We start from the raw sequence: 22,718 nt of genomic DNA on the forward strand, positions 1-22,718 counted from the left end.
CATAGCGCTGACTAGACGCCGACGCTCAAAAGACGCTATTGTGGGGTGGCCCTATGTATGCTTATAATATCTGAAGAGTTCTCTCTACATAAACCTCATGTATCCCTGCATTGAAATGGTTCACCCATGTTGCAGTTGAAAACCCTATGGTTTTAACATAAAATGGGACATTTCAGAGCTTGAGTAACAAACATGGCATCTATGAAATTGAGAACCTGCTTTAAAATTATGAAGTCGGTAAATAAATGCATCACTACCTAACTTAAAATCTCTATATTAAATTATTTTTTGATAGATACAAAAAAAGCGGACTTTGATCTCTTTTATAGGTTAAGCATATAATTTAAAAATGTATGTTAACGTCACACAACTTTAACTGTGGCCAGAACATTTTTAATATTATGTACCTACGTATTTATATGCAATGCTCTTAAATGGGTGTATAACTGTAATATAACTTAAGTCCTACCTATATACTTATATATTTGCAATACTCTTTTTAGGGTGCCATGTGTTCCTATAATTTAATTGTAACAACTATGTACCGTGGTTCGCAACAAATGATTTTTGATTTATTGGTCGCCCTTAAGCAAAAAAGAGACAGCGGTCTACCTCGAGCTATCTCGCTCGGAAGTCCCGAGAGGTTTTTTGGAGTCAACAGAGCAGTCTACTTTAATATGTCTTTGACTATACCTTCTCGCTGATTACGATTATTTTATTCATCTGTAATTATTGTCATTATTTCTTAAGACCTTGCAATCTACCCGCGTAAACCACACTTAATTAAATTAAAATTACCTATTTCAATCTAGTAACAGAGTATTGTTCTAATCTATGCGTAATTTGGGTTATTAAACACTTAAACAGTTCCTATTAGTATTGAATGTAACGGTGAGTTCACACGACGCCTTCTCACGACTGCGTTTAATTGGTGCATCTGTCATTGACCCTCCAATCTTGAGGTGATGCATGTAGGTGTAGGTAACATTCAATTTATTCATCTATTGTCATAGGTTGCCCGGCAAAATTGAGTCTAATTTTTGGGAGAAACCGCGTAACGAGAACTCCAGATCTGTAATAACTGAGCGTAATTTGGAAGCGCTTTATGCTGGTTCTAACGTTGAACTTGGAATAACGTCCAAGCATGTAATTTCATGGCCCTGTTGATTATAAAATTCATATTTCGGTTATGGTGATGGCGGTCAATGGAGAACCGGTACGGGCCGGGCGTGATTCATTTCGCGGATTTCCATTTTAAGCAGGTTTTCAACGGTTTTGGCTTAGGTATTCAAATTAGCCTTGATCATTTATTGGTAAATTTAACTGAATCCTACGTAAAATGTTATTGACATTTAAATAAGCTTTTATAGAGTGGAATTTGTTTTGTAAGCCAAAAATGATCGTCCTATAAATTATTTTTTTTTATAGTTTTTCTTACGTACATAGTTCTAATGAAATAACAATGAATAGTACTTGTTTTAATCTAGATCGTTAAAGGGTTGTCTAAGTATTAACTCATAAAACCAGGTTATTATAATTATCTCAATGCTAGACTGGAGAATGAACCTCATATCATCATGATATTGGCCATTCGAAAAAAGGGAATATCGAGTGATTATCTTTGATAATGCATTATTGCTCATCGTTATCATGATGATATATTACGAGTATAAGGTGAACATATCAATCATAACATAAGTAACACAATCAACACATAGATTAGGTAAACCTACTTAGCGTCACTCACAAACGCATTAATGCCACGACATAGGCACAGCAATGATTATTGAAAATAAACATCAAAACAACTAGTAGAGTAAAAAGCTAACGGCAGCTAATGGTCGCATGTTTATAACATAAATAAAAGTCACTTGTCAAATAAAGTGGCATTTACGGGTGTTTTATCGTGTTGCGAGTAGTGATGTGCCGGAGGAAATGTTCCGAACATGAGAATATTTATAAGAGTAAGGAAGGAATTACTTTATATTCATAAACAATCATTTTCCATATACATATGTACATTTATTTCATATTTGTCATTTTTGTACTTATATTTATTTTATATTTTTACCAGTCACAGAAACAGTTGCTTATATTATAATTTACTAAATGCGCAGTGTTAAGCCTGCTCACGTCTCCTGAATCATCCCGTATCTCTAATTAATTAATTATATAATATTATATTTATTTGAATAGCCATGTTTAATTGTAATAATATTTTTTAAATATAATATTGGGTATTCTTTCTTCTTTAGTATTTATTTATTTATTTAATGCATGTTAATTATAAAATGTAATGTTTTGAAAAGGTGTGTCCCGCCGAGTTTATTGCCGGCCCCATATTGGGATACCCTCCCTCAAGAAGGGATTAAAATTTTCTCGAGCAGTGGTGTAGGGTTAGAGCCGGTGTAGCTTTATTTGACGTTTATAAGCGCATTGTAATATGTCTACTTGAAAAATAAACTATCTTTATCTAATAGTGTTCCGGACATTTTGGAATCTTGGGCGGAGTCAACGGCAAGACGTAGAGTCCCTTTTGACACTTTAATGAAATGTAAAGGGTACACCGAGCGGGTGCTGCCCTTGACCGTGTCATGGCACGCACGCAGGGGTAACACCCGCCAGGTTGCATTGACAAGTGTATTCTGATTTTAATAACAAGCCACGAATTAGATCTAGATAAGATCCATATCTCCATATCGATATCTGATCCAGTCTTATTCGTGGCTTGTTCAGAATCAGAATACGCATGTGTAAGGGCTGTGTTTAAAATTGATGGAAATAAAATAAACTAGGTTATTGGGTGAAAGCGAGGGATTAAACACTGGTCTTTGGGATAAAAACTGGATGCCTGTCTAAACAACATTCGTGACCGCGGCCGGCAAAACGTCCCTCTTTTTCGCTTGCCATAAGGACGACATTCGCTTGTATCATTATACGAATAACCGACAAGGCATCCTTATGGCAAGCGACAAAATGAGACGTTTTGCCGGCCGCGGTCACAATTTTAAGCCTGAAATTTGTAATATTTGAATTCGTATATATGTAGGTACTGAATGTAAATAAATAGCCAAGACAAATAGATATTCTAACATTTCTAACTAATTGTGTCTTAACTTACCTTTTTTTCCATTATTCTATTTTTGAAAATGTCCTCAGTCGATATCAATACTTCCGTGTTCGGAGCATCACTACTTCCAAGCTTACAAGTAGGTATACGCATGGCGGAGTAAATTGAAATAACTGTCCAATATGTCGCAGGGGACTTTTGAGACCATAACACTACCTGAATAATAAGGAACTTGACATGGCGAAAAGGCCGTTATGCGTCCGGAAACTAGTTTTCGCAGCCATGTTTGTGAGCCCAAGCAAGGGTCATAAAAGTCAGGTAGGTACTTATGATTTAAAAACTTTATTTGTATGATATTATGCCATACTTACGCTAAAACTTGCACGAAAATTGTCGTCACCTTTTTAAAAAAACTATTCATTACAAGACACTATTGCAGAAAACATTGCATTGCATTGATACCTATTCAATTGCTAAAAAAAGATAAAACTATTTTTTTTATTGAAATATGTAACATCAGCTAAATTACATAACAATAATGAAATGTGACTACATACATCCTGTTTTTAAAAAAAAGTAGGTAATTATATAAAATGATTACAATTAATGATTACTGTCTGATAATCAGTCGTCTGTTCTCCTCTAATAACGATAACCGATCATTAAGATCGATAATTAATTTATCTTTGAATAGATTAGATTTTTAATTACTATCTACATAGCAAACTTGTTACCCACTTATGCAGTCAGACTCATATACATATTCACTGTGTAACACACATCCGAAGTAAAAAACTTCTTGAGCACGATTATAAACGAATAACAGTAACATTATGCTTAGATACCTAGAGTCGGACTAGAATAACACTGCACTGCAAGAGCACCATGAAAATATGACTTGTAATGACACCACTTCACTTTGTTTTATTCAATCGGTGCAAAGTTAGCTTCGAAATACACTATAAGTAATATTTTTAATCTTTGATAAAAAAAATACTGCTGTTTTTCTACTTCAAAGTATGATGTGGCAACGTTATCTAACTATATGATGTCGATGAGATCCGCTAATTTTAAATTGTAAATACAATATTGTGATATATGTAATGTTAATGTGGGTACCACTAGATCACGCTCACTCAGGTTTAGGGTAGATGTAATTAGCAGTCTTTTATTAAACCTCCTACGAATCGTGTTTATACTGCTGATACCTAGACTTTCCATCCCTATGTTCCTGGATTTTATAAATATATTACTTATTATCTTGATAAGATGTTAATAATTTGTTTCCCGTTTTTACACCCAATGTTTGCTCAGTACATCTCACATCTCACCTATTCTTCATTGATTCACAGTACTAACAGTGCACAGAACACTGTTGCTAGGTAGGTACTATAACTTGAGAGAAGCCTGAGATTCGTAATAAGTGTGCGTAATAGAATAGCATTCTTTACTACATTAAAAACTGCAAAAAAAATTGGCAAAGCTATGGATTGTCACACAGCAGAATCGGTCATGAAAATTGGGTTTTTAACATAATAACAATGTTAAGTAATCGTATATTTGCTCAGTACTAACAGTAACAGTTGTGTTCAGTAGTTTTAATGGCGCCTCTAAACAATGGCCTAGCGCTGGAATAGCGAGATGGTTATGGTTCCTCTACATGATGACCCAGCGGTGGAGTAGCGAGATAGCCATGCGATGGTTGAGAGCACGCATTATAGAATTGGTCCCGTGTAGATGCGTGCGCAACATCGCTGGACTACCTTTGATGTGCGGACAAAAACCGACACCGTGGCCATCTCATCGCCGTCCCGTCGCGCCATAAGCCATCCTACACCTATAGTTGTGCCATGCTCGAGAATGTTCTCCGTTTTGTATGAAGAATGTTCTCGCCCGAGAACATTCCCCTTAGTAAATGGAGAACATTTACGAGAACGGCACAACTATACCTACACCACAATCCTGTCTACACGCTAGCCCATCTTAGTGGGCCAGTATGATGGCCCATCGTGTCGGGGAGCCATTAGGAACTGATTCACAACGGGGAGAGAAAAAATGTATATTTGTCTAACCTATGTAGTTAATTTGCAGCAAATCAGTTTACAAAATTCGAGTCTCGAGAAGGCACACGTTTGCAAAGTAAATGAGATTACACTATGATCACGTTTACTCTGTTAGTAGTAGTGTATGCGCAGTCATTATCACATCCGAGTGAATCCTATAGAAATAGAAATGGCACCTCGCCGCGCATCGCACATGTAATTTGAATAATTATTATTCCACCGCACGCTAACGATAGTTTTTGCGGGCATTTATGTTTTCTTTACGACTTTCCATGTGAGAAACATTTCTTTTCAAAAGCACTCTATTATTGATAAAAGGTATATTAAATTGAACGTTCGATTGTTCCGCATAAACTCTAGTTTAGAAGGAGCCTAAAGATGGATTTAGAACTTTTTAACCATTGATTGAACCATTGATTGTGACTATGTTGTATTCATCCATATATTACGGGGAGGCAAAGACTGCAACCCATCCAAGCATTATAAAACAATTAATTTAGACTATAAAATAAACGGTAAATCATAAACTCGGTAGAATGGTCGTTTTGTGTTTAAGTAACTACTATTTTATAGTCTATTTTTACTTTATTTTAATCTTGTTGATGAATAAATTTGATCAGTCCCAAGAAGATAGATATGCATATCATATTTTAGTATATAGTAGAATACAGTGTTTTTTAACGTTCACATATCTCTGAGCTGATCGTACGGAACGTGGAGCTATGAGGGCGTCATGAAATCGTAAAAAAATTGTCTTATAGTACAGTCAGCATCAAAAGTAGCGGATCAAACAACGCTTCAAAAGTATCTACCATTCTGTAACAGCTTAACAAAAAGGGATGGTTCTATATGTAGAACAATTAAGACTGAAAAAGATATAGTTTTGAACGGGAATTTTAGAGATTTATCTGTATTTGGATAAGTTATCCGGAATATCAGATACTTTTGACGCGTTGTTTCATCCGTTACTTTTGATGCTGACTGTACCTCAATGTATATAACTATAAATAAATAAATATTATAGGACATTATTACACAAAAAGCTCAATAATGCTTGTATTGAGGGTACTTAGACAACGATATATATAATATATAAATATTTATAAATACTTAAATACATAGAAAACACCCATGACTCAGGAACAAATATTCATGCTCATCACACGAATGAATGCCCTTACCAGGATTTGAACCCGGGACCATCGGCTTCGTAGGCAGGGTCACTACCCACTAGGCCAGACCGGTCGTCTAAACCAACTAAAATAGCTATTCAGATTTGTCTCGACGAAATTCGTGAAAGAAAATTTTATATACAGATTCTAAATGAAAATAACTATTTCTCCAATATTGTAACAGTTGGCGTCTTGTCTCTTTGCGTTTCAACCTCGATAGCAACTATTTGCTCTACCTATAACTTTTGTGTGTGTAGGTGCAGACCTATAATGAATTACACTTTAGGTTTATAGAACTTTATTTTCTCAAAGAAATTATACATTTCACTTCAGAGAAATTTAGCTAATACAGAAATAAATTATAAGTAAGTATAGCGAGTGTGTACTCACTTACAAAGCACTTAACTAAAACTTAAATCTAGATAAAAACTACAACGTATGTTTGGTTGTTAAACAAAACAAAGTTTATTCCGCGCACAACGCGTAGTATAATACTTGCAGATTGTTTAATTACCTATTACCTATACAAACAATAATAAAACAATAATTAGTTATCTAAGTATAGATAAGGTAAGTTCAAATTAAAGACAACAAAATCAGTGAACAGTGGGTAGGGAAGGATCTACAAATTGTTACCACAAAATATACCAGTTAGTATATATTGTATTTTCAGAATATGGGAATAAGGTCTACAATATTACGCGTGCTGATTTTGTTTACTACTTGACTGTTCCTTGAGCCGTCCATCTTGAAACTCCCAGGGCCGGATTCAAATGTTTTTAATTACAAAGTCTTTTAATTTTTTCTTAAATTTATTTAAGTTTTTGCATTCCTTAATATGTGTGGGTATTTTATTATAGAACTGTGCCCCTTCATATCCAATGTTTTTTTGTCCAAATTTAGTGCGCGTGGGTTGGAGGCATAGACTATTGGAGTTACGTAAAGGTCGTAATCCTAATTCAGTTTTTGTTTTAAAAGTTATTTGCGATTTAATTTTTTTATCTATTATTTTTCTTATAAGTATGCATATATTATTAAAATAAAGCTGGTTGAGATTCATTATTTTGGTTTCCGAATAAATTTTAGCACTTGGTGTAAGAAAGTCATATCGAAAAAGTGTTTTTACTATTTTATTTTGGGCTATCTGTAGACTTTTAAGCGTAGTCTTATTCGCACTTGCCCATATCTCTACAAGATAATTTAGGCGAGACTTCACTAGAGAGTTGTATATAGTGTATAGTACCGGGCGCGGAAAACAGTGCACAGTATTAAAGAGACAGCCTCGTAGTGATGATAATTTATTTTTCAATTTATTAATATGAGGTTTCCACGTTAGCTCGCTGTCAATTATGAGTCCTAAATACTTCTCTTCTGATGATTTTTTTATTTTGATTTTATTTATCGTCAATGGTGTTTCATCGTTGACTTTTTTGTTTTTAGCTTTAAATATCACGTAGCTGGTTTTTTCTATGTTAATAGTAAGTAAGTTACTTTGGTACCAGTTGTATAGTTTATTGAGATCATCTTGTGCCATTGTTTTTATTTCATCTATCGAATGTCCAAAATAAAACACACATGTGTCATCTGCATACAGACTAAGCTCTCCTCGTAATGGTATTTCACTAATGCTATTGACATATATTAAAAACAGAAGTGGCCCGAGGATAGAACCTTGAGGGACGCCGCAAGTAATTTTTTGAGGAGAACTTTGTTCGTTACCTATCTTTACAATTTGAGAGCGATTTTTTAAGTATGATTCAAACATTGCATATGCTACGCCTGTAATTCCTATGATTTTAAGTTTTTCCAATAGGAGCTCGTGGCTGACAGTATCAAAAGCCTTTTTAAGGTCAATGAAGATTCCCAAGGCTATTTTCCTGTTGTCTATATTCGTTTTGATATTATTAACTAGATCGATCGTGGAGGATAATGTACTAGATTCCGGACGAAACCCATATTGTTTGTCGAAAAAGAAATTAATTTGTGTTAGATAACTATTCAAACGACGGTAGATGATCTTCTCAAGTATTTTTGACAATACGGGTAATACGGAGACCGGTCTATAATTCCCAGGTTCCGTTTTGTTTCCCGATTTGAATATTGGTGAAACCTTAGCAACCTTTAGTGAGTCTGGGAAAATGCCATTCTTTAAACAGTAATTAATGCATTTCGTCAGCTTTGGAACCATATTATGTATTATACATTGAATAGATTTTGTTGTGATTTTGTCTATACCAGCACTACAGTTCGAGTCCAAATCTTTAACAATTTTCGATACTTCTTCTTCATCGCAGGATATTAACTCTGCCATTTTGTCAGTATTACCGTTAGCAATGTTAGTATTATATGTACTAGCACTTGCCTTATATAGATCTTGTGATTTTATTTCGTCAGCTAACTGCGGACCTATTGTAGCAAAGTAGGTATTAAAGTGCTCACAAATTTCCTTTATGTTGTCGATAGTTCCGGTGGTTGTAGTAAGTTTTGAAGGAATGCTGTCATCTTTTCTTTTGTTATTAGACAGAGTTGATATCAGTCGCCACATTTGTTTTGGATCGTTCTTACATTTTATGAAAGAGTCATAGTAATATTTATTCTTGCACTTTTTGGTTAATATTGTAGTCTCATTTCTTTCCTTTTTATATTTTGATAGTAACTCGTCGCTTTCAGGGTTATTTTTCAATTGTTGCCAGAGTTCATTTCTTCTATTGATTTTTTGTATGATATTTTTACACTTTAATGCAATGACTCGAGGATAGTTGATCATTACAAATGTTGTATTACGCCATACGCTATTTTTTTTTTATCATTATATTACCGCCTGAAAGAAAAATACCATTAAATTAAATGATTTGTTCTTTAAATTGGCTTACAAACTAAAATAAACCATTGTGTAGGTACCTAAACTGGAAAATTATTGTCATTGTCACAATTTCCATGTTTACTGAAGTTTTTATCATCGGCTGTAATTTTCAGACAGTCATCCATAGTTATCATACCGATTTCCACGAGACAGGCAGGGTTTTGTAGGTAGTTATTTGAATAGTAGTTCCTAGACCATGTCAACTCATGTCACCGAAATTTTGGATCGTACGAAACTAGTTTAGTAATCTCCTAGTCTAACTACTAAAAGGTTACACCATAAAAACAATTGACGAAAGAATAGCCTTATCTCAAACTTCTATCAAGCCCTTACCATTTCAAATGACATGCCAATCCGGCTCTAACTACAACCCTAAAACTGTAATGGCAACCACAAAAACTGGTGTCCATTGTGGCAGTACTATTGTCTTAGGCAGGTTCCAAGCCTGTTGTTCTAAGAACTTACACTGGCTGCAATCGAACCAGTATAAATGTCAACTTTGATTACGCATGGTGGTAACGGATCTTAAGATCCTTCTTATTTTGGTTGTTCTGAGGCAAACTTTTGCTTGACTTTGGTAATACAGACCAAAGCATCTCCCATGAAGCTTTGCGTAACCCGACACATCGTGAGACATTCACGTGTGTTTTCAACCGAAGCTACGATACCAAAAGGAACTAAAAACATATGGCTCGTATACTTACTACGTTTTGTTTCTGCGCCCAGCCTCCCGTGTCTGTAGCACGTATCAAGCAATAATTGACCTTCAGCAAATGTAGTAAGAGCTTATATCTCGGATAAGTTGACGTGTATGTGAAACCCTGATGTCAATGGCCACTGAATGGCCACTACTACGAGCCTATTACGCTCGAATTCTAATATTTTTATGCGATTGTTTTAATTTTTGGGCACCAATTTTTATGGAAGTTCCGCAGTTTTATATAACGTGACTGGATTTAGTAAATTCGAGTGCATACAATTTAAATCTTAATGAGATTTAAGTCGTTAATACTTATCTTGTGCGTGTAAATTGTGACATATGTTACTTATGTTGAAATAATTTACAGTACATATGGTGCTACTGTGAAGGTTGGAAACCTTCACAGTCTCTTGATTAGTCTTGATAGATAACTGGCAACGATTATTTGAATTCGGAGTTATCGCCCTGCTGAAGGAATAAAGATCTGCAGGCGATTTCATTCAGAAAGTAGCAAGCTTCTGAGTTACACGAGAGTTGTATTGTGTTGTTTGAAGAAAAAATATATTATCATCAGAATCTACCTGGAGCGTTTACATTCCCCACCCCAGCTAGACAGTATCTCTTTTACACTACTTTACCACCCTAGTGCGGTAACTAGCACTATATGTGCGTATGTCGAAAATTTAAAGGGCCACATATGTACTGTAAAACGTTATACAATACACGTGCGAAAAGGTAATTCCTACTTTTCGCACTTGTATCGTAATGTACTATTACATATTAGTTTTTAGTTAGGTAATGTGCATAAGTAAATCCCTGTCTGATGAATTAACCTAGGTACTAGACTGTCTTGGATGGATACCATCTATGTATAATATTAGAATGCCGTACCTACATCTAGCCTAACACTATACCTTCTATTCAGGAGTTTCAGGACCTCATACAATGTGCATAAAAAATACAATAAGATACCACAAGAAACCAAATAAATAGGAAATCCCAAAACATTTGAGACCACTTTACATATTTATCGAATATGAGTTATTATTCAATGCAAGAGTTTTTTGGTGATACTTCCCTCAATTAAGGGTCGGCAACGCGCATGTAACACCTCTGGAGTTGCAGGCGTCCGTAGGCTGGGGTGACTGCTTACCATCAGGCGGGCCGCATGCTTGTTTGCCTCCGTCGTGGTATAAAAAAAAGTACTTAAACTGCAATTTTTAAAGTATAAAGTTAAGAGGGAGGAATAGCTTTTCGAATCTAACGAAATAACGGTAATATTTCTATGAAATTCCATTTCGGAAGAGAACGGTTTCCACTAACTAAATCTAAACAAATCTTCAGCATAATATATTCTAGGTTTGTAGGTGTACCTAGCTTTTCATTGTGTCAATAACATACTAAAAAATCATGGAGAATGGAAAATATTTAGAAGTAGAAAATCGTTTCCTGTTTTTGCTTGGACGATCACGTGGTATACTTCCCTCTTAAGTTAATGCGCATTTGAAAGAGAGAGAGAGAGAATTTGACTTTGCATGAATTGAAAATAAACGAATTTAATGCTTTTGACAATATTTAAACTGCAATCAATTTCGGTATACAATCTAAATACGCCAAAGCACGTCAGATGGCAATCATGGCGGTTGCAAGAATCCCAAAATATCGAGAACACATTACAATAAACTTAGCTTAGTAAAATAATAATCCATAATGATTTGTAATTGGAAACACGTTTATTACAAGTTCGCCTTCGAGACGAAAAGCAACTCGAGCTTTTACATCGCTACGATTTCTTCCTGTATCACCTTAAATGTCTTATTTCAATCCAAATACATACCTAACGGTCCGATTCGAAGAATGATTTAGACACGTTTAAGATCTTGGAAAGACCTTTAAAAGATCGATAACTAAACGACATGTCAAAATTTACGTTTATTTCGATTCCGCTGTGATCCCAATAAGATCTATCTACATTGGTTACCAGAATCGAGTTGCTTCTGTCAGTTATACGACATACAAACGATATCTAAATGAGAATTTATTTAAACCAGAACTTATCGTTATCGTATTTCATTCGAATCGGGCCGTAAGTAACATTAACGTTTAATTTACTTATCTAGAATATACAGTAGGTGCCCCGTGAGACAGGATGTCAGAGCGAGCGGTCGCGCCCAGCGTCAACGGCTAATCAGGAACCACATTCCAATATGGAATATTGCGATGTTAACTGTTATTGCCTCAAATTTATGGGTTTGATTAAAGTATAGAGAGCCCACCACAAATCACTTCGTTCCTTCGTTCGTCTATTGCTTCTGTTTAATTGCCTTCACAAACAAACGAAATTCGTCCCTATTAACTTTACAAAAAGGATCAAATAGAAAATAGGAAAATTTAGTATGGTGGATCTTTCCAGGATATGCAAGAGTGATGGGAATGCAGATAATGATATTATGATTTTCGATGTTGGTAGGTCCTCAGTTAACAGAAAAAGTTTCAAAGTAAAACGAGTAGTAATATTTAGTCGTGCTTATCTCTCACCGACTTTACTGATACTTGTGCTACGTTATTACTGTTACTTTGCTGTTGACTGTACTTGTACTAATGAATCTAATGATAACAGGAATGATCATTGAGGTAGAGTTGGAAAGTACCTAACAACAGCTCACACGTAGGTATTTATTTACGGACCGTAAATCCTAAATTGACCTAGGGATGTAATGTAGTACGTGCGAAATTAGACAGAAGTTTTATTTATCACCTTTTTTCCTCACAAGTGTGATGAAAAACATTGTGTGCGCCTGGCGGGCGGTACAGTTCGTAAATTCTTGTTTGTAGCCCTTAATACATAACGTACTGTTACTACTTGTCTATATTACAAAAAAACGCGATTTTTTTCATCATAGTGTCACAATTTTCGATTCTGGTGGGCATCTTCCTATTCTTCATCCATATCTTTGATTGGTATCATTTCATTTCCCATCCACTCTGCTCGATAAATTCAATTCATCCTAAAAGTGAGACTAACTTTCATATACACGAACAGTCAGTATCAAAACTTTGTTTTACAATAATGTATCTATACATAATGGATATATACAGAGAATTACTATACCTAGCTTAAATCTAAAATACGCGTTGTATGGCAATACTGATACGTTGTGCGAGGAAGCCGCCAGCTCTTCGGTCGCCAGTTATGTCAACCAGACGTTTCGCGATTTTGGCAAAAAAACTTGTACGTACTGGGATCCCATGGACAAAATGGTACTCTCTACCGAGGCCCTTATATTTATTACGTTTCAATATTTCGGCAATTTCTGCCGCTACGCCCGCTTTTACATTAGTCCGTTGGAGGTGGGACGGTGCCAGTGTGACTACGCAGGTATCATCCCACACTAACATCCGTCCCAAGCTCCAAGGAACTAAGGACACCCCATCATCATACCTCCCTGCTAATGCCAGTCGGCTCAACAAGAACAGGGACATTGAGGGTGGCAAGAGACCGACGGATTATGTCATTAAGAGACGCATGTTTTGTAAAACGACCTGCACTTTTTGACAAGATAATCCATGGTGTCCCAGTCGGTCCACGTCAGTGCCACAAGAGCATATATGTGGCGTATACACCGTAAGCCCGAGTCGCAAACCAGTCGCCAGTCTTAGGGAGGACGGATCCAAGAAAGCATCTAATAGATTGTGAGATCCAGACAGGCCTTTTGGCAACACATCCTTATTCCTATGGTAACAAAGGTGTATTTCAATATACGTATTTGGTCACTTGTTGACTACTTATACCTACTCATAAATACCCTACACTTAGTATTCACCATGTTTGTGATTGACGCAAATTCAAGAACTTTGTCGAGGTCACCTCTTCTGGACCTGTCATTAAGTTCATGTAGTTACTTCTAAACAACCTATGTTTAAAATAATTTAGAGTCAGACCAAGCTAATTTGGCAGTGATTTTAATAGCGCAGACAATGTAAGTGTTATTTTAAACGTCAAACTGCTATGAAGTTACAACGTTTACTGAACACTTGCACCGTCTGGGCTATCAAAATCGCTGTCATCTTAGCTTGGTCTGATTCTAATAGGTATATCAAATTACATAGATCATTATAATAAAAAAAGTGTGTCTAATTGATTTTCAGCAAGCAGATAAATAAATAAATAAAATAAAAATAAAAATAATTTTATTCAGTAACTAAGATTAGGTTAGATAGCGATTATATGGTGCATATACTCGTACATATAAAGTTTCGATCTTACTCTATGTAATTCTTAGATACATAGTGAATTGTGAAACATGTGTTTGTGTATTACATGTTTCATAATCACCTCTACTTGCTTCCTTTGCTTCCTCGTTCAGAGTTCAATACTTATTGAGCAAAACAGATTCTAGAAGATTATTCTCATTAGTGTTTATTGAGTGTACTGCAATTACTTCTCTCACTAGCAATTTATATAATGTTTTCTTAGAAACTTTATATCTATATATTTCATTTCCATTACATATGACATACACTAGTAGCTCATTTGTGAGGATTTAAATGCAACAACAAGTGGGCGATTCGAACTTTATAATCTTGTTATGAGACGGTTACGTATGTGATCTGTCGACGTTGACATTTCTGGTTGATGAAATAGGTATCTTAATATACCTCCAACTATCTAACGTCGGTAATGTTTCGATCAGAGAAATGCGACCTTAATTCAAAAAGCGCTACTGCGTTCCCTTTCGCACTTATGCACTAAGATAAACAGATCTCTTTCACAGTCAACTTAAGGATGAATCCCGCTAGACCGGCCCACGCCCGGGCCGAGGCCTTCCGACGCGTCATTTTCTATAACGGCTGATTGGTGATCATGTGGTGCTTCACATAGAAAATGAAGCGCCCCCGCCGGGAGCTCCGGTCTCGCCCCGGCTCGGTCTTAAGTGAGTCATCCTTTAAACGAATACCTACGTTGTATTAGGTTTTAGTAATTACCTGAAAAAATAAGCACCTTTGTGAAGGCAGGCTTGAGTCTTTGCTTTTCCGATTTAGCTAACTCGCTTTGGTTGACTGATGTTTTCCTAATAAAAATCTACAACCATTTCAACGAAAACGTTTCCATGAAAGTTATCCGGAACAAGTAATTAAGTTTAATTATTGGGAGAATATGTATATGGCAACATAAACTCATCTACCGATTTAACACTAGTGAAACGAAAGTACTAAAAGAACCGCTAAGTAGAAAAGGTATTGACATACTTACGTGCTAATCCATTTCTTTTACAGTTTGCTTCATTATCACAGACAATGCAATGGCACGGAGAACAAGTATTGTTCATCCGAAGCGTTTTGTTCTATCAGTAATCTTTAATTTTCATTGTCACCCATTTCTAGCTGCAATAGTGTAGGTTTGTATAAAGTAATCCATCTTCAAACGAACGTGCGCGGGCTATGTGCAAAAATCAAACTCTACTAGAAGCCTTGCCAAGAGACGATCATTTGTAGAAAACGCCAGTAGAAATAATGTATGGAAAAGATCACTTGGCGTTGACTTTTCGATTAGCGTTTGTCGATAAAAGATTATATTAAGATTATAGATTATGTACGAAATATCATTTGATATTTACCAGTCGCTTTTCGGTGACGGAAAACATCGTGAGGAAACCGCACTAATCCCAATAAGGCCTAGTTTACCCTCTGGGTTGGAAGGTCGGATGGCAGTCGCTTTCGTAAACACTAGAGCCTACGCCAATTCTAGGGACTAGTGCCAAGCGGACCCCAGGCTGAACGCGAGGAAGAAGAGTTTGTCGATAAAAGATTGTCATCTTCTCTACAGCCTCAAAGTAACACTCGGGCTTAAGGCTAACTTGAATTATGTAGTAGCGATGAACAGTTGTTATGCCGAGTCATGCCCAAGATTTGAACGTGGAACTTTTTCAAAGCGACCGGAGGTATTTTACTGTTTTTGGTCCTTACTGCAGCTATAATCTGTGTCACATTTTTTGATTCAGGTACATCGAGATAGTCATATGGACTAAAAATACTGACACATTCACACTGAAACAATACGTGTTCCATAATGAGTTAATTAAGATATTGTCCACTGTTCTCACGACTATGTAACACTGATCAAATTACACCATAATTACAAACTAAATGCTGTAATTTAGAGACAATGTTAAATACCTGGTGTCTAGCCGATCAATATATCCAATTATGAATTAAAAACAATGTGAATTTTTCTTGTAATGCAATGTAATTAAAATACCAATCCCTTTTGTCGTTGAACTATGAGTTACAATAATCGAACACGGAAATACTTACCTACTGACCGCGGGAAATACTGCAAGTCAGCCATCATTAGTTTAAATCCATCTAAGTATATAATCTTATCTTCATATTGACCAATCTTATAAAACCTGTATGTCTGCGCAGCGTCTTCTGTTCAACGTGTTTTAGTCTTTATACCATGTGGTGTTAGGTTGATAATTTGCTAGATATTTAATGGATGGTTCGTAACGTTGTGGTCAGTAAGAGAACATTAACTTGAACTTGCCTTTTGTTTGACGCCTCGGCACCTGACCAGCAATGTGGGCCAGTAATAAAGCAATGTGTGTCGCCAGGCGGAAACAAGTGCCGACGATGCTTGGTTCCAAATAAATGGCCTGCTTCGTTGGTTGAAAGGTCGCTGCACTCGTTTAGGTTTAGTATCATCTAATCATCTATTTCTACGTAAGGATATTAGTGATTAAAAGTGGTATTACTTTAAGAAGAATGTGGAGGACCTGCGCGAAACCGGCTTTTTATACAAATGTAGTCCTCATTTTCTTCTCTGCTTATTAACATTATTGAAAATATTTTGACACAAATAGTCGTATATCAATCACAGCTATGCTGTTTTTAAGTTATTATAAGAGTTAGAAGCATTTCAAAATTTGTATGAAATCAGTTTTTCGTTCCTAAATTTTACAATAATGAAATAAAGTCAAACATAGCTATGGCTTAATATACATCAAATTATGTAAAAATATTTTCTACAATGTCAATGTCCAGAGAGGAAAATGGGGACAACGTTTGTGTGGAGAAGCGGCCGTCCCCATTTATCTTAAGAACTGTACAAGCCATACTATCGTTATGTTTAGCTGTTTATGTTTTATTATTTTGTTTATTCTGGAAATAAGGACGCTAAGCACGAAGAATTCCGTACATTGATCCGCCGGTTTCTATCTCTATCGCACGCGAGCAAATTTCTGTGCCGGCCATCGCCCATGTGCCGGCGGTCAATGCCACTATGCGAGCAGGACTGCAATATAATTATAGAGTCCGATAGAGTGTAGGTAATTTCGCGTGCTTAGCGTCCATACTTTAGGCAAATGTTGAATTTTGAAATATTATAACAAATTTCTTGATTAGTGTAACTTAAAACAAATTCCAGTCACCCTTAGCCCGTATAAGAATGTCTACACGTTTACCTAAGCAATGAAAACATTCTTACAGTCTTTGTTGCAATAATATGCTTCGTTTTCAGGAATGCATTGTTCTTGAAAAAGAAACAACATGTGTGAAATTAGAAAACAGCACCTAAAGTTGAATTAAACGTGTGGAACTAATGACACAAACCGTTAGATGGTGACGATGGAGTCAATAATGTAATGGTGACGCGTTAATTTTAGGTCTATTCTTACCCTGTTATTGTTATAATGCTTCTATTGTCAACTAATTATCACTTATAATATGTATTTTTCACAGCCATCCGGTTAAGTTAGCCAGTTAATTAATCGCCTAGGCCTAATAATATCACTTAACGTTTAACATTCCATTCCATTGTGTTAGAAATTACATTAAATACAATACAACAACTTACAACTTGCTTATTGTTAACGTTTAGTGTATTGAGAGTCAGCTCTTTGAAAACGACTGGGTCATTCAGCCAAGTAATTTAAATGTTACTTAAAAAAAACTTGAATACATGAAATAAAATACCAAATACATACATTTACAATAAAATACTAACCGAACCTAACCTAACCGAATATCAAATACATTAATGTCCAAATTAACTAAATGACTACACGACGTTCAGCCATCTGGTTAAACATAGCTATCAATGACTTGGCTGGTTGTTCTTCAGCGACTAATTAGCTGGCTAATATAACCAGTTGGCTACGATATATACACGAGTACAAATATTGCGGAGTTAGTGTTTCACCGTTTAGCAATACTTTGAGAGATAAGTATGTCTCAACAAAATGACTATCGAAGCCACGCAAAAAATTGCTATTTTATACATTTCAGCTGATCAGTGGGGCCAAGCCAAGAAGCGTACATTGACAAGAAAAAAATCCAACATTTTTTTTATTATCACTGCAACGCTTAGCTGTATAGCTGACTAACAGGCGCGGATACAAGGGGGGGGCCATAGGGGCAATGCCCCCCCCCCCTAAAACCCTGGCTCTCACATTACTAAATTGAGTAAATTTTATTTTTTACCAAAAATATATGATTTTCTCAAAATGGCCCCCCCCTAAGCCAAATCTTGTATCCGCGCCTGCTGACTAATAACAGGAAATCGCAATTTAAGGTCAGCTAAGTCTAATGTAGGTGTGCCCCGATAATCACTATACTCATTTGCCTACAGTCGTTTTGCCGTTGGAACGGTAAACATCATAAGACCTTTTTAGTTTTTACTCTCATTTCAATAGAACTGCAAAAAGTTATTTTATTTATTATATCTTTAAGGGCCACTTGCACCATCCCACTTACCCGGGGTTAATCGGTTAAACCGTTAACCCAGTCTCAAATTGTACTGGTAACTATGGTAACTCGAGGTTTAACCGGTTACCCCCGGTAGCAAGCTTTCTAGATCTTACAGAAAAGTCCTCCTGTCTGAAAAGTTGATTTTAATACCTATTATATTTATTTAGAATTACAGCTAATTTTAACGATTGGAATACCCCGAGCATTCTCCAGATCCGGGTGTAGCTAACCCACTGTTGCAAGCGCAGGTGAAGAAAATTATTTCATAACGACCACGCCTCAGCTTTGCTGATAAATATTTAGGAGATGTTCAGCAGTGTTCTGCAACTCGAAGTGAGATTTCAATCTGTTACTCAACTGTTTGTACCTGTTGTTATACAAATGTCGCATCTCGGGTCTTTAGTCGATGGCTATCATTAGAAGCAGTTTTATCTCGCATTGTATTTAAATTCCAACGGTCTTGAAGTCAAACAGAGTCGGGTGTCCTTTGTGTTATGTAAATTATGTGATTGACGACAGCCGACCTACATTCGAGTCAAAGATCGCCATCATTATGCCAAGCTTTGATTAAAGTTTTAATATGCGTGTGGGCTGCGTCGTGGACATATTATATTATTTAGGAAATTAATCATCATCATGGTGTCAGTCAAGTGACGCACACTTATGAAAAATACATAAGATTAGGTATCCATATTCTTGACAATACCTGGGGGCCTAATCAAGATGACAATCGTTAAAGATAAAGATAGTTTATTATTCAAGTAGGCATATTACAATGCGCTTATGAACGGCAAATAAAGCTACATCGGCTCCAATCCTACACCTCTATCTCGAGACGATTTAAATCCCCCCTCAATTGAAGAAGTAATGCTAGGAGCGGTATTATGAGTAGGTAACTAAAAATATAAAACAAAGGAAATACTTTGAAACTGAATATTTGTGTACTTTTATTTCAATAGTTAGCAATACTTAGCAGTGTAGTAGCATTATCCTAACCCTCTTTTTTTGTATCGTGATTTTTCTTAATTCTCTTACTAGGATGACCAAATGCAAAAGTTTCTTCTTTTTTGGCACGTTTCTTTTTATCGTTCGCTTTAATATCACGAGGTCCGTCAGCCAAATCGCGGCTACTAAGGGAAACAAAAAGTTTTTTGGGCATGAATGAACTCCACAACTTTACCTTTTGCAGTTCTCTGTACGTTATCGTATTTCTCTTTAGCATTGCATTACATAAACCGAGATGCCGTATCAGCAATCTTTCAGTCTTCCTTGCTTTTTCTAATTCGCAGTTGTTTGCGTACGACTGACCGTTTGACGCACATATCGGATCCCATTCATGGCCTTCTTTTGGATCACAGAAACATGCTCCGTTTTCTATAATTTTTATCGTCGGATCTTTGTCGAGAGCTTTTTGAAACTCGCATAAGTTTAAGTAGGTGACATCGTTGGACCCACACAAGAGTGTGTCGTGAGCGGATTCGCACTCGTCTTCGGACTCTTCGAGGGATCGCCGGTTTGGCATACCGTGCCCGGGAGATAACCACAATACGGCTGTAGATAACAAACAATTGCATACAAATTATTTGATTTATTAATGTTAATCAGTAGAATCATGTAATAATGAAAACTAAATATCTTATTTTGCTAACTTAAGATATATGAGTACCTATTAACCGAGAAATCATTTTCTTCTAGAGTTAGACCAAGATAAATCTGCAGTGGTCAAACTTCTATAAAATGATGAGGTAATTATAAATAACACTTTCACAGTCTGTGTTACCAAAATCCCTGCAGAGTTATCTTAGTCTAACTCTATATTATATTCATAACTAGCTTTTGCCCGCGACTTTGTTTGCGTGGAATAAGTATTTTAGGTAGACAACTTAACTCATCTCACCGCGGTTCGACTCTGGTCGGGAAAAATATTTTCTTTCATAATTTTTGTTTCGTCAATCTTTAAAATTTTTTAATGATTATTTTGCTAATTGCTATGCAGGGCGAAGACAAATCCAACAAATCAAAAACCATGAAAATAGGTCCTCTAGAATACATATAATCATATATGTCATATATATTTATAAGTTTAGTCAGTATGGTCACATCTGAAAATATCGATACGGACCAAGTGCCAAAAATATGTATACGCTACCCTAATATATAGGCCAGTCGTGTACATACATACATGTATACATACTTTTGGCACTTCGATCGTGTCGGTGTTTTCAGACGTACAAAGTTGTACAAAGTTTCAATTAAAATATATAACGAAATGTTAACTTACTAGTGGTTAAGAACAGCAAAATCCTCCGTTCAGTTACCATGGTGCGTCCAGGTTCTTCATCAAACTGCCTTCAGTTTCATAGCACCAAATTATTAGGAAATTAAAATTACTTTTTAATCTGGGCAATTCGTATGCATGACCAAACACGGGTAAATTAATTAGGGCCTGAATTCGGTTCTAGAACTATAATTCCAATCAAATAATAAACCGAGTGAGTAGAATTAGGTATTACAATAGAAAAGGAACCTAGTTAACTTGTCAGCGTAAGGAGAAACCAATATAACTTAGATTTAATTTCAAATCATCAGTTATCAAGCTTCATAATAGTGTCCTAGGTGTATTAATACTTTAAGCAGATGTATTTTTTAATTAAATATGTCATAATTACTTAAGAATGGAATTATGGAAGTTTTAATATTGGTTACTAATCAGCTGTCAAACAACAGGGCTGTCGAATGTTTCGCTTAGGTTCATAAATACGAAAAAAATGTACTAGCTCCGATGGAGATTAGTTCGTCTAGTTCCAATACGAAAATGTTGTTTATTCTAATAAATTTTACACATATAGATCTAATGACAGCAATGAGAACCATAATAGTTATGTTTAATCTAGTTTACTTTTGATCGTATAATAATATTGCATTAATCTTTTATTGCTGAAGAAAATGAACCTACTTTTCAAAAAAGTTGTCCATATCATCGCGCCCTACTCCTATAGCACTTTTGCATGCATGGGCTCGAAAAAAAATAAAATAAATATATATATATATGATATTTGCTATATAGGGGTTTTTGGGGGCAAAAAATCGATCTAGCTTGGTCTTATCTCCGGGAAAAAGCGCATTTTAAAGTTTCATGTGTATTCCGAGCAAAACTCGGTCTCACAAATATTATAAAATTAAACTACAACATTATTTTGTGTAAACGCAAGACCACAAAAATGGTCCAACTGGACGAAAACATATGCATCGGGGCTCGTATTATAAAACGTCATTATGCAAAATGATAAATAAATGTGCACATTTTTATGTAATATACGATAATGAATACGATTCCTATCATTCAGCTCACATAAATAAATATACCGCTTCAACAGCATTTTCATGACTAAATAAAATAAATAACAAAAACGTAAAAACTGAATGTAATAGGAGCCCGTTGAATTTCTTGACACGTCAGAGGTGTTAATTTCATTTGTTTCTCAGTTCTATTGTTTGCCTTCATGTAACCTTAGATGTGCCTACTGTGGTGCATTTTTTATTTTAAAAAATTCAAATAAAGAACTAAACGACAGACGCAACATGTGACATTGGATTATATTTCAGGAAATGAAGCCGTTTCAACGCATATGTCCCAATATTGTTTTTTAGTTCACAGTGCTTTTGAAAAATTGGGAACCATATATATTTTTTGTTTTAAGTTCTAATATACCTAATGATGTAAAACTAATTTTAGGAGGTATTTAAAGAGCTTCATTCGCCGATATAGTCTGTTGGACAAAAGATAAAATGGAAGCGGCAGACTAAATCAGCGGTTCCTAACCTGGGGGTAATTACCCCCGTGAGGGTAAAACTGGTATTATCCGGGGGTAATAAGCTTAACTAAAGATAACAAAAGTTACATTACAAAGACTATTTTTAATTATTGGGAGGAGGGGTAAATCAGGATCCCTAGTTAGTCTAAGGGGTGACAGGACTAAAAAGGTTAGGAACCACTGGACTAAATAAATGCCTCACTTTTGTTAAAGAACAATATCACATATAAAAAAAGTAAATGTTTATTGTTAAAAACATGTCCCGGTTTTCGCTATCATGTATTTCG

The 22,718-nt window shown here is 35.7% G+C and overlaps 2 protein-coding genes across 2 annotated transcripts in view; one reads left to right on the forward strand and one right to left on the reverse strand.

Annotated features, from left to right (window-relative positions):
• LOC133521211 (cerebellar degeneration-related protein 2) overlaps window positions 1-22,718 on the forward strand; it is a 120,315-nt gene that overhangs the window by 7,495 nt on the left and 90,102 nt on the right. The gene's annotated exons all lie outside the window — the stretch shown is intronic.
• On the reverse strand, window positions 19,536-21,033 carry LOC133520965 (uncharacterized). Its single transcript, XM_061855686.1, has 2 exons — window positions 20,898-21,033; window positions 19,536-20,167 (listed from the first exon to the last, which is right to left on the reverse strand). The coding sequence occupies exons 1-2, from the start codon at window positions 20,935-20,937 to the stop codon at window positions 19,608-19,610; spliced, it is 600 nt and encodes a 199-aa protein (XP_061711670.1). The 5' UTR covers window positions 20,938-21,033; the 3' UTR covers window positions 19,536-19,607.

Source organism: Cydia pomonella, chromosome 9, assembly GCF_033807575.1.
Source record: "Cydia pomonella isolate Wapato2018A chromosome 9, ilCydPomo1, whole genome shotgun sequence".
Classification (NCBI taxonomy): domain Eukaryota; kingdom Metazoa; phylum Arthropoda; class Insecta; order Lepidoptera; family Tortricidae; genus Cydia; species Cydia pomonella.

Coding starts and splice junctions, on each gene's coding strand:
- LOC133520965 (XM_061855686.1), bottom strand. CDS start 20,937: ATGGTAACTGAACGGAGGATTTTGCTGTTCTTAACCACTA. Junction 20,168..20,897: donor TTTGCTGTTCTTAACCACTA/GTAAGTTAACAT, acceptor TGTTATCTACAG/CCGTATTGTGGTTATCTCCC.